General features: G+C 38.8%; 1 protein-coding gene across 4 annotated transcripts in view; it reads left to right on the top strand.

The window, feature by feature from the left end:
* Window positions 1-13414, top strand: part of ESYT2 (extended synaptotagmin 2) — a 148853-nt gene that overhangs the window by 103999 nt on the left and 31440 nt on the right. For all 4 annotated transcript variants that reach the window (XM_030550110.1, XM_030550112.1, XM_030550111.1 and 1 more), the window contains exons 8-13: window positions 2629-2749; window positions 3982-4158; window positions 4875-4957; window positions 6160-6208; window positions 7012-7101; window positions 10515-10610. In XM_030550110.1, the coding sequence (XP_030405970.1) occupies window positions 2629-2749; window positions 3982-4158; window positions 4875-4957; window positions 6160-6208; window positions 7012-7101; window positions 10515-10610 (616 nt within the window). The remainder of the gene's footprint in view (window positions 1-2628; window positions 2750-3981; window positions 4159-4874; window positions 4958-6159; window positions 6209-7011; window positions 7102-10514; window positions 10611-13414) is intronic.

The following is a 13414-nucleotide window of genomic DNA, read 5'->3' as shown; positions in this document are numbered from 1 at the left end:
GACTTGCCCTTGTCTACACTTAGCAATCAGCACTTATTTCGCTATACCAATTGCTGAATCAGAGTTACATCTGAGTGCAGAAGAGACCTTAAACAAATTGTCCATGTTGTATGTCCTGTTGTGAGGGGTCCAGAACATTTGCCGATATTTATTATCCCAAGTCCTATCTACACTGAAATTTCAAAATAGCACCTTTAAAATGTGTGGCTTCACTGGCAAAATCAAATCTGTAGTTCTCCATTGGCACAGCTGAACCAGCTGTAGCAATAATTGAAGCTGTTTAGAGAGGGCTCAGGTATGTTTCACTATGTTATCGAAGCATGGTTACAAACTCCTAAACCTCCCTAGGGTGCTGCTACCACTCGCACTGTAGCAGTAGTGAAATACATGTCCAATTTTTACAAGTGTAGACAGTACAACCAGACAGTGTTGTTTCTCTAGAAATGTGCTAATATTGTTTCAGAGCTCAGTTTAGACCCTATCTTACTATTTTCCTCATTGGCATTGCTCAGGCGAAATAAGATTTTGTTAATGATTCCTAAAGAGTATGATTTTAGTGCCCTTCTCTTCATAATATGACACAAGTTCTCTGTTCACTGCAGGCTATACTTCACTCTCACCGCACACATTTTTTCTTTGTGCATTTTGTTTTTAATTTAAACTCTCCTAATTTCTTTGAATGCATGCAAAAAGATAGCTTGTTTTGTACAAGTACAACACAGCCTAGCTTTCCAAAGCAGAGTTGAATGATTAAAATAATCACATTTAAAAACTAAAATGCACAACGGTGAACATCTGCTTCATCAATATGTAATGAAGGTAACAGGCCTTATACTTTATTCAGTAGCCTTTTTTCCTGGATGATGATGGTGAGAGGCATAAGAACATAAGAATGGCCCTACTGGCCCATCTAGCTCAGTATCCTGTCTTCCGATAGTGTCCAGTGCTAAGTGTCCCAGAGGGAATGAACAGAACAGGTAATCATCAAGTGATCCATCCCTAGTCACTCATTCCCAGCTTCTGGCAAACAGCCGCTAGGGACACACCATTCCTGCCTATCCTGGCTAATAACCATTGAAGGATGAATTTATCTAGTTCTTTTTTGAACCCTGTTATGGTCTTGGCCTTCACAACATCCTCTGGCAAGGAGTTCCACAGGCTGACTTTGCGTTGTGTGAAGAAATACTTCCTTTTGTTTGTTTTAAACCTGCTGCCTATTAATTTCATTTGGAATCCTAGTTTCTTATCTACTTTCTCTACTCCAGTCATGATTTTATAGACCTCAATCATATCTCCCGTTAGCTGTCTCTTTTCCAAGCTGAAAAGTCCCAGTCTTATTAATCTCTTCTCATACGGAAGCCATTCCATACCCCAGGATTAATTACACTTGGTGAGGGAAAAGCAGAATGTATAGCAAGAGAATCTTTCCATTATTTTACATCTGCTGCTTCCACCTGGTGGCCATTTGGGGTGAAAATGCTGGGTGGCTTAAAATTAAGGCTACAATTTAGTCATGGGTATTTTTAGTAAAAGTCATGGATAGGTCACAGGCAATAAACAAAAATTCACGTCTATAACCTGTCCATGACTTATAATAAAAATACCTGTGATTAAATCTTGGGCGGGGATGGGGGGGACTGCTTCTGGGTGGGGAGGTGCCCAGGGTCAGCAGTGCCAGCTGCTGGGGACCGCGGACCATGGCTGCTCTGACTAGTCACCTGGGGACTGCTGCTGGGGCCAGTGGACTGCAGCTACCATGGCCACACATCACAGTTGCTTCCACCGGCTGCCCAGGGTCCACTCCCAGGAGCTGCGGACCACGCCTACACCAGCTGTCCCAGGACCACTGCCGGAGGCCACTGAAGCAGCAGTGGTGTGGCTGTCCCCAGGGTTCATCTGAGTAGCTGGTCCCAGAGTCAGCTGCTTGGGTGGTCCTGGGGTCAGCCACACTGGTCCCTGCAGAAGTCACGGAGGTCATGGAATCCATGACTTCTACAACCTCTGTGACAGACGTGAAGCCCTACTTAAAATCCAGATAAATTAGGGGGAAAAAATCTATACAATTTCTATACAATGTGGTCTGTAGCCAAAAAAAATTGGCATGTACACATGCAGCTTAATTGGTGAACAATATAAAGGGCAAAATGTTGTTTGTTACAAAGTTCCTGTACAAGGCTATGCAATAAAGAGAAAAAATACACCTCTCTATCGTTATCTCCTCTGCACAGAATATGCAGACATGTTATTTCTATGCTGTAAGATGTAAAGCCCACTCCCTTCTCACAGAAGATGTTGCCCATATACGTGAAAACTTCAGTAAGGACTCAAAACCAACTCTTCTAACTTACTGCTAGGGCTTTAGAACAAAAACCTACAGCTCTACTGCTCTGAAGTTGCTCTGCGCTCCAGCTCCGGGCTCTGCTCCAAAGCCCTGCTTACTACAGCATTTTTGCTTATTGTCCTGTAATATGTTAGTATTGTAAGGATAATTCTAGATCTGCTAAGAACTTCTATTATGAAGATGATTGCAAAGGGTCATGCTCAAGCTACTACAGTACGTTAATGTCTCATGAACATGTCCTTAAGATCTTTTATCTTGTTAGTTAATTGATATTTTTTATCCAACAGTGGTTTATCGGATACCATAATGTTGGATATAATATCCAACTACTTGGTGCTTCCAAATCGAATCACAGTCCCTCTTGTGAGTGAAGTACAGATTGCCCAGTTGCGGTTCCCTATACCAAAGGTAAGCACATTTTGTATTATAAAGTAAATTGGTATTAATATATCATTTGAGTATAGTATTGATGTTTTTCAAAATATACCAGTACCTATATGTGTGTATGTATAAAACATTACAGCTTACTCTGAATGCAGTCATATCGTTTATATTGAGGTTCCGTTTATAAAGTGTTTATAATTGATAGCTGTAAGTGTGACACCAAATCCATTACCTTCTGTGTTGGCAGAACCTTCTCCTCCGCTAACCAAAGAGTATGGTTAGATGTTTAGACCAAAGCCCCAGATGGGTGTTTTTATTAAAAATAAATAAATAAATAAATAAAAGTAACTATTAAATTTTAGATAGCATTTGTGGGCAGGTGTGCTGCTGCAGGGATGCTCTATCTTAATTTCCCCCAATGGGTTGTCAGTAAGTTTAGCATGGTTTTAATTAACTGAACAGCCACTGCGCCTCCAGCCCCCTCCCTCTTCTCAGGGTCTCATTTATTAATGAGAAGTTCAAAACAGACACAAGAAAGACCTTCACCCAGGCTTCCTAGACTCAGATGGAGTATTTCCTTCTGCTTTCAGTCCCATGTCCAGATCCTTTACCTGGGAGTCACTCTCAATGCTGATTCCTTCCTAGGAACAATGGCCTTCCCTGCTGTGACTTCAGCTGTTCTCTAGGCAGCACTCAGCTCTTCACAATCTGGCCTCCTGCAGCTATCTGGGAGGTCCCTCCTGACGCTCCTTTCCCTGGTAGTTTTCTTGCTCTCTTCTTTGGAAGCTTGCCTCCTCACAAGTTGTCTTTCTCTCTCTAACTGAGCTCTGGTAGTCTTTTATCAGGTCTTGGTCCTTGTTTGCTATTTAGCTGCCAGCCAGTCACCTCGGTGGTTAATTACTTAGAGGTGGACTGAGATGAGCTGGTTCTCCTTAAAGAGGCCCACCACAGATAGATTTCATCATCTCTTCCCCTTAGAGGAGCCAGCAACTCTGTGACACTTGTGTTTGCTAAAAGTGCCGTTAGCATTTGAATGACCTTGTCTTTGAAGACCTCAGCTGAAGGAAGTCACATACTGTAGGTTAAAGTTATTACTATAAAATGTTTGGAAATACAAACTAGTATTCAACATTAAACACAAATATAGTCTCAAAATAGTGATGGAATGTTTTAAAAGGATTTACAGCAACTGCTTTTGAGAATATTAATGATATATATTTCTAAATCACTAAGTAAACACTTCTTCATTTTCTCAGGGTGTTCTAAGGATACACTTTATTGAAGCTCAGGATCTGGAAGGGAAAGATACTTATCTAAAAGGAATGGTCAAGGGAAAGTCAGATCCTTATGGAATCATTCGTGTTGGCAACCAAATCTTCCAAAGCAAGGTCATCAAAGAAAATCTCAATCCAAAGTGGAATGAAGTGTATGAGGTACAATCTGCCAGAGTTTGCATTGCATGATTTAAAATAGTTCTCCAATATGAGTCACTTTGTTCTGGTCAGTGGAAAATATTAGGGAGATTTCACAGATAAACTTCTGGATGTGTCTCCAGCTAAACTCCCAGTTATTGATACACAAATGGTCTATTGATTTAAGGTGTAGCTTTCTTTAGTCTGGGGTTAGTCCCAATATTTCAGAAGACAAATTCTAACCATGCTATCAAAACATTAATATATAGAGTATGAATGTCAGAGTGGGCTAGATGCATCCCATTCCTTTAAGGGAAGATCTGTCATTAAATGTTGCCATCATCACACACACATCATGAGATTTTTATCACATTTAACAGAAAAATAAAATATTAAACCGAATCACAGTGCAGGAACATACATATAGAGTTAATTAAAATAATTGAATCTTTCTAAAGTCAGGAAGTGCTGTGTTAAGTCTAAAACGTCATCCTAGCACTGTTATTTCTAGATAATGTTACTGATACATTATAATACATCTAGTTTTCAGCATTTAGATGCTAAAATCACTTAAAAATAGTTGACTCTGTCCTCAAATTCATATTAAATATTTATTACATTTTCTTTGTGTGATGACAAATGTACAGTGGTTCATAATGTTTCGCTATTGTTTTGCTATAGTAATACCGACTAGGTAATCTCGCCCATCTATCTGCTAATAACTACTATACTCCTAGGCCTTAGTGTATGAACATCCTGGACAGGAGCTGGAGATTGAGCTCTTTGATGAAGATCCAGACAAAGATGACTTTCTGGGAAGGTAAATACAACAGGAATATCTATTGTTAACTATGGCCAAAGAAATGAAATATTCTGAAGTACTCAGCTGGAATTTCTTGCATATATTGAGGTTTTCTATAAAATAAAATTTAAAAGTAACTTATCTTTTAAAAAAATTGTAAATAAGCAAATAGAAGAATTCCTTAATTCCCTGGATATGTATTCTGGGATCCCAGACATATATGTTACTATTGAGTACCATTCTGTAGATAAAATTGATCTCTATTTGTATACAAAAACACTTTAAAAGAAGTGAATTAATTCTTAAGTAATCTAACATTTTGTACAAGTTTATGATGATACGTACTTTTTCTCTTCCAATTTAAAACTTCAAAAATTTGTAGAAATGGAAACATTTACAGAAAAGTTGTTAATGTTTCCAATAAAATTATTGCTTTAAAGTAGTGTTATAAAAATGGTACACCAGGCAATTTGCAAAATATTCTTTCTAAAAATGTCTGTCTCTGGACTGAAAAAATTAAATACTTGATGGAAATAGATATAACATTGCAAAGTCAAACCGGGGGGTGGGGGGAGGATTTCCTTGCAGACAAAGTAAAGATAGCTTCAAATGACAGAATAACTGCCCTTTTTTTCATTGTAAGCAGAGTTTGAAAGAATCCTTGACACTTAACATGTCTAAGAACTAACCCTGATAGACTGTTGGAAAAATACCTGAACTGCCACACTTCCCCAATAAAATGCTTATCCACTGTACCTCTCCACCAAAAAATGTTTTTGTCCCACAATCAATTCCATCCCTCCTTCTTCAAATAATTCTGCCATCTTACCTCTTACAAGGCTCCCTGACTTCAGCAGTGCTTGGCCATTTTGCTACTTTTCTCCCAGCTCCTCTCTTGAGAAGGAACTTGCTGCACACAGGTGCTGACTTTCATTTTTCTTGGTGGGTATTCCACGCCTGCTCTGCTCCAAGACCCCCCCCCCACCTCACTCTGTCCGTTCCCCTGAGTGCCTCCTGCCCACCGCCAAACAGCTGATCGGCAGGTGGCTGGTGGGTGCTGAGCACCTACTATTTTTTTTCCATGGGTGCTCCAGCTCCAGAGTACCCATGGAGTTGGCGCCTATGCTGCTCCAAAATTATGCTTGCCAGGATAAATGGGTTTTTCAAGTCCCGTGTTAGGCTTTGTGATTCCCCTCTAAAGTGTTTTTTTGTTCTTTTAGTCTAATGATAGATCTTACTGAAGTTGAGAAGGAACGCCTCCTAGATGAGGTAAGTCTGTCACTTTTTGAGAGGAAAACTCTTGCTGTGTACTCACTTGTTTGCCCTTTATTCCCCCACGGCAATCAGTCCTGCAGTCCTTACACGAGTGAACTCTAGTGATATGTTCCATGGTCTAGTCCCATGGATTATAGCTGTTAAAGACTTCTTTGGGATTAGTCAAAGGAGTGAGTGGTTTGGATCAGTGAAGGTTGCAGGAAGAGGGCCTTCACCTTTTATCACACCATGCCTAAGATTGCCAGCATATGCAAGCAGGAATTAAGCATCAGAAGGATTGATGTATTTTTTGGAGATTTGGTCTTTGTAAAAAGCAAAAGCTCAGTAGAATAGTTTCTTTTACCTAGATAAAGTACTATTAGACCCATCAAACTAATTAAAGTAACACCTGTTATACGGTTTTGATCATGGAGTGGAACTTTGTGCCATACAGCAGTCTTATGGATTTAATGTAACATTATATTGTATTTGTAATTCCCAGACTTCTTTTAAATTTTTTTGAAGAATCATCCCCATGATTTGTAGCATTTTGTGCCGCAAGAAATTGGGACTGCATGACTGACCAATTTATGTTATGGAGCTGACCAGTTGTATTATATCTTAGTCATTTGTGTAATTGAGCACATAACATCTCTGACTCCTTTTACCTTTCAGACTCTGCAGATTAGAGCTCTACTTGATTTATTCTAGTTTACGATTAAAAAAAAATCAATTAGCCAGTTGTAATGATAGCTGTTCATGTAATGATGAGCTCTTAGCTGTTTGTTATCATTTTGCTTAATTTGCTTTGTTTGCAGTGGTTCACTTTGGATGAGGTCTCCAAAGGAAAATTGCACTTAAAACTGGAATGGCTCACATTGATGCCAACTGCTGAGAATCTTGACAAGGTATTAAAGTCTGAAGCAAGTTTCTTTATCCTAGTCACACTGCCTCTTCTTTCTTTAACATTTTAAATGTTGCAGTCCTCCAAATATAATGAGATTGCGAAAACTTATAGTGTTACTCCTGTAGATATAGTTTTAGAAACTTTCAGACCAGTCAGATGTGTCTGTGACCCAGACTGCATCTGTGACACTGTAGCAGCATTACTAAAAATCATTGGACAATGGTTAAAGGAAAGCAATAGCTTTATGAGATTTAGTTGCCTTGTAGCACCAGGCAACTAATTTAGTTCTTTATGGATTTATTTTTACATAGCAATTATACTATTTTGGGGAATTAAAAGTGTTTTGAAGCTTTGTGGAAATATGAGATCTTTAAATATACATTGCTAATTAAAAATTTCTCGCTGATGGAATTCAGTGTTAAAAGAGCTACCTATAGTAACAGCTTCAAAGTTCCTAATAATCCATAAAGGATGAACATTCAGCTTTTTTTAAAGAGCATATTTTTAAAAACAGATATGAAGACTGCACCAGGATCCCTGCATATAGTGTATAAAGACTTTTATGGATTTTGAGTGTTCGGTATTCTGATATATTAACACAATGAAAATTCTTAACAGATACAATCGATATGTTTAATGGTGCTCAGTTCCTAAGTTATGTAGCATATGGGCATAGCTTGGTTAATAATGAACCTAGCTTGAAGGCACAGTCTTCAGATGTGTTGTATATCCTTTGAGGAGGGTAAATACTGCACTGTTTCATGTAACCATCTGTGGTTGCATTGGCAAACTTCAATATATTATCAGACACACTTAGAGCTAACAAGTCACTTTCTATTTGTTTTTCTATTTTTACCTATGTAATTATTAAAGAAACACTATCAATCTGTTCAGGTGAATAAACTGACTATTACTAAAACACTTAAAAAATGATGAAGACTGTCCTTTTTTAAATCCACCATTCATCACCAGAAAAGAGCCAGAACTTTGTGACACACTAAAATTAAAACAAGAAAGTTTGAGCAATGACTACTTTCTAGAATGAATTACCACAACCAATATTATTGAAAGGTATTCACAGACTCCTGCCAAATTTGGCATTGATGCTGGTGCACAGAGAAAAATAAAAATGTCTGTTATTACTACATCAGAAAGAAAGGGGGGAAATGGTACATCTTCATCTAGAGAAGGAGAAAATCACTGGGGAAATACATTATTTTTAGCTCCAAACATAGTAAAAAAATCTTAAAACTGACAGTCTCTTATCAGGAGGCAGCTTGGACTGGAGTTGCAGAGACCCAAGATTGCTGTAGATTAAGCTGAATTCTGTTGGGATCATATTACTACAGTATTTTATCATGTATTAGCATGGTTGCAAAGAATTGAGTTAATTAATGCTCACCACAACCTTGTGGTTTAATCATGATTAGCTAGTAAACAACTTGTCTTGGTCTCTACTGACGGCAAAGTAAAGATGAGCATCATGCCCACTAACTTGAATCCTCAACATCATGTTCAAATCTTTTTTTTATGGAAGACCAGCCTGTTGGCAGAATTGTTAGCTGTTATCTATGTTTTGTGTGTATAGACAAGCTTTCTTACGATTGGCTTTCACCATTCCTGACATCTTTTTACTTCCATATTCGTTTATGCCTCAGTTTCACTAACTTTCAATGGGAAATGAGTGTCTAAATGTGTTTTTGAAAACATTATCTATAGAGCCTATTGCCATGACATCAAGGCACATAGAATACAAAAAGTTTTAAAGCACAAATAACCAACCTTCAGACAGCCACTTTGTTTAGTCTCACCTTGGGCCAAATGTTAATCCCCAAAAAACCATAATAATTATAAAACTACATAAGAAACAAAAGCTAAAACAATACTAAATTGTCAGTGAAATGCTAAACAAAATTAATCTTAATAAACCATATCCTTCTACTTACCAAATTCTGGTGGACCTCCAAAAGGAGGAAAAAATAAACGGTAGTGCTCTCCACTGAGAATTCTCTGCTATTTTCCTTAGTGTTATGTTTAAAACTGATAGTGAGAGCTGATTAGTTGATCTCAAATCAGGTTTAGAATCTGAATCATTTTAGGTTTAGAATTTGTCCTAAAAAATTTGAGAAAGGAACCCGAGTTCCTATAGTTTTCTATAGAAAATCTTTAGGGAAGACAGGTGTATTTATCTAAAAATAGCATTCTTTAAAGATAGTATTTTGTCTGGATCAACATTTATCAACTTTCCTCTGTTAAGGTAGGAATTACTCTTCTATTTAGGAGGTTAATAGAGTAGGTTGATAACAGACAGTTAAGTAGTTAATATGACAAGGTGGGTGAGGTAATAATCTTTTACTGGAGGAAGTTCTGTTGGTGAAAGAGACAAGCTCTCGAGCTACACAGAGCTCATCTTCCATGAGGCTCAAAAGCTTGTCTCTTTCACTAATAGAAGTTGGTCTAATAAAAGCTATTACCTCACTCACCTTCTCTCTCTAAGATCCTGGAACCAACATGGCTACAACAACATTGCAAGAAAGTAGTTAATGTGGCATTTGTACCCAATGATTTCTTAACAATGAACAATAGCTGGTTTAGACTCAAGGCTAAAGTGTTTACTAATGAAGCTATACATTTATCTCCATTGTCACATGACAGATGCGACATGCCCCATGAGTTGGAAATCCACAAAAATTCTGGTTTTTGGGCTCCTTAATACAAAGGGTCTCGTGTTTGCTGTAAGAGAGGCATGATCATGGGAATACTGCCTATACATTGTAATCAGGCCTATCCTAGGAAATTAGGTTGGTATAACTACGTGAGATCCATTCAATTTAGCTTTTGAGTGTTTAACAACATACTGAAAGAACTGCCTGCCAAAGTGTAAAATTACCTCCCAAGGTAACAGCAGGAACTTGTACATCTTCTGATGTGGAAGTAAGAAACAAATGAGTTCCTAACTCCTGTCAGTCGAGGCAGTTTTGCTATCAGTGAATTGCTTATATAGAATATTAATAAATAGGACACATTTAGCAAAAAATGCTGGCTATTTGTTTTATTTAATTGAATTTAATTAGGAGCTATATTAGACATCAGAGAAAATATATGGGAAAAGCAGTGTTTGGAGTTCATAAGTAATGTGTGCAATACTAGAAAATCATCTGAAGACCTTCAAGAAGATGGAACTCATATTTTATCTTACACTTGATGTAATTTGTCTTATAAATGAGCTATATTGTTTATTACAACTTTTATAACTATATACATTTTTATTTGATTTGCTAATTATAAATACTGTTATTTATAAGCTAGTGTTTTGATGTATTTGTGCATAAGAAAAAATAATCAGATGGATCTAACATTGTATTACTATTTGCATGTATAGAAACATATTTAGTGTATATTCTTTAATTTTAGGTGCTGTCAAGCATTAAAGCTGATAAAGACCAAGCCAATGATGGGCTTTCTTCTGCATTGCTTATTCTGTATTTGGATTCAGCAAGAAATCTACCAGTAAGTCATATTGTGATAGTAGCCTGTGACTTGGGTGGCCGTTACTTCCTTCTAGCACTTCTTGCTTAATAGTATGCTGCACTGCTTCACTAACCCACGTGCCATGTTTTTCACCCTTGCTCATGTTTTCACGTGTACAATGTAATGGTCCATGTCTCTCAGAAACTAGTACAATGTAGTTAACTATGATTTAATAAAGTCTGCTGTTTAATCAAGGTAATTTTTAAAAGAATGCTCCTTTGATGGATTTGGCAAGACTACATATTTTATTATGTAATATTTTCTAAAGAAAATAGTATGTACCAGCAATAAAAGAGAAATGGACAGTCTCCATTTACCTTGAGTTCAAGCAGACTTATATATGTTTGGGCTTAGGAGCTGTTCCATAGTGAAGAATAAATTTGTGAGCACTAGGTTTCAATTAAATCTGTATATATAAAGGTGCCCAAGAGTAGGAAGGGCTGGTTATCCTGTAGTTGGCCACAGATTACTGAAGTGGTTTTCATACTTGTAAACAATAACAGGAACAGAATGAACGGTATCTTAAGTTGGAGTGTGAAGGATACCATTGGGTTTTCCCTGCAGTTGAGCTGGTTTTGTAGCGATGATGTTGGCTAAAACATTAACCCCATAAGGCTTTCAAACCAAGAAAAGGAAATATTATAAAAGTGAAAATTTATGCAACTAATAATTTTTTTAAAATTAGCATCACTTAAAATATGGCTTAAACGGAAAGATGACAAATGTAACTGTAAACATGCTGAATAAGTCACCCCATTCCTATCTTCCTCAAACATTAATATTTCACAAGTCATTTCATAAATACCCTAGCATAGGTTGCATTTTTTGTAAAGTAACAATTGGTTGGAAATTGTTTGTATAGACTATAAAGGGAAACTTCATGTGTGGATTTGCACACTGAGGCTACCTTGTTACTTCAGTAGAAATGAATGGGGCATAAATCTGCATAGAATTTACCCGTTACTCAATGGAAAGTCTCTGGAATCTGTCTATATAGTTTAATTTTATTTTATAATACTCTAGCACTTAGGAAAGTATTTGTCTACCATCTATTTTTGTTTTTGAGAAATTGTACCCTACTGTCTGTTGTGTATAATTGTTCAACTACTGGGTTTTACTCAAAATTTTGAGTCTGTGTATGTATAGAAAATATTGTAAAACACAACAAAACAGATTACTTCTCTTTTCCCCTTTTCCGTCAAACTCTGCTTCTCCATAATAGTGCAGCTTCCCCAGCAAGTAGCCAGGCACTTGTTGGGACTCTGCTTAACTCTGACTCTGACTTCTTCATATTCCTGCTTCCTGTAAATATCCAATAGCTTCATCTAATGTCATCTGATTTCCCTCAAAAGGGTCAGATTAGAATTTGAATTTTTTTTTTTTAAATTTACGTCTAGGAATAAATTTGAGATTTGCCTGCTCTTTGGGACAATATTTTTAGCTCACTGTGTAGGAGTTTGTAGCATTCATCTTTATATTGTGTTAAAACTTTAAGGCGTAATCTGATAAGGAACACTTATTCCTCAGTACTAGAATATTGTGAATTTTTATCCCAAGTACAAACAGGACTGGCTTCTCTTTAGTTAACTTTAATCTCCATTAATGAGGAAAATAGACCCTGGCTGATATTCTCTATATACCGTCTGTCCAGAGTATGTGACTGACATTTCTGCATTGCAGTTTGAGGATTGCTATCCACTCAGGAAAAAGATCTGAGTGTTGCTGCCAACAATTCAGCAATAACGGCAGCTTGTTCTTCAGTGTTGCCAAAAAGGCAAACAAAATGTTAGGATCATAAGGAGTGGAATAGAAAATAGAACTGAAAATATTAAAAATGCTGTTATATACAGGGGTGGCAGGTTTGTATAATTTTTGGTGGTGCCCAGAACAGGTCCAAGTCCCACCCTCACACAGACCTGCCTTGTAAGCCGATATATATTTTTTAAAATAATGTAAAAATGTGAGGGCTCTGGGGTGGGGCTGGTGATGAGGGGCCTGAGGTTTGGGAGGGGCTCAGGCAGAGGGTTGGGGTGCAGGGGTGAGGGCTATGGGGTGGGGCCGGGGTTGGGGGGTTTATCATGCAGGAGGGGGCTCAGGGTTGGGGCAGAGGGTTAGGGTGCGAGGGGATTAGAGCTCTGGCTGGGGATGAGAGGTTTGGGACAGGGTTGGGGATGAGGAGTTTGGGGTGCACGCAAGTGGGCTCCCCCCCCGGTAGCACACTCTCCTCACACCACTGTCACTGCATGTGCTCCTAGAACCCCAGTCAGATCCAGGAAGCCCCCTCACCTCCCCTGTGGTGGGGAGCGGGGGGCTGCCATCACATATGCACCTTCTCTCCTGACGCTGCCCCTCACTTTAACCTCACTGGGGGTGGAGGCAGCAGCGGTGACTGTGGGGGGAGGGCCCTGTGGTGGTGGAGGGTCTTGCCTGAAAAGAGAAGGGTCCGAGGCGGAAGGGCAGGGGCAAGGTCAGCCTGCCCTGACACTGTTGGATCGGGGGCACTAGGACCCTGTGGCAGCAGTTGATGCTGGGAGCCAGCAGAGCAGAGCTCAGCCTGGAGCTGCAGGGGATAGCCATTGGCTTGAGGCAGGGACACTCCAGGACCCGGGGAAGGCATGTGGGGGCAACAAGTGGGGGCTGGAGGACACTCAGGGGAGGCATGCGGAAGTGGCAGGCAGGGCTGGGGGAGAGATCTGACCCCAAACATTGGTGTAGCCGGGCCCCCAGGCCCTGAATATTGCTGGAGCCTGGGCACCACAGGCCCGTATAACTTGCCACCCCTG

The sequence above is a fragment of the Gopherus evgoodei genome, chromosome 2, assembly GCF_007399415.2.
Source record: "Gopherus evgoodei ecotype Sinaloan lineage chromosome 2, rGopEvg1_v1.p, whole genome shotgun sequence".
Lineage (NCBI taxonomy): Eukaryota > Metazoa > Chordata > Testudines > Testudinidae > Gopherus > Gopherus evgoodei.
The sequence above is the reverse complement of the archived record's forward strand: the minus strand, read 5'-3'. Positions and strand labels throughout refer to the sequence as shown.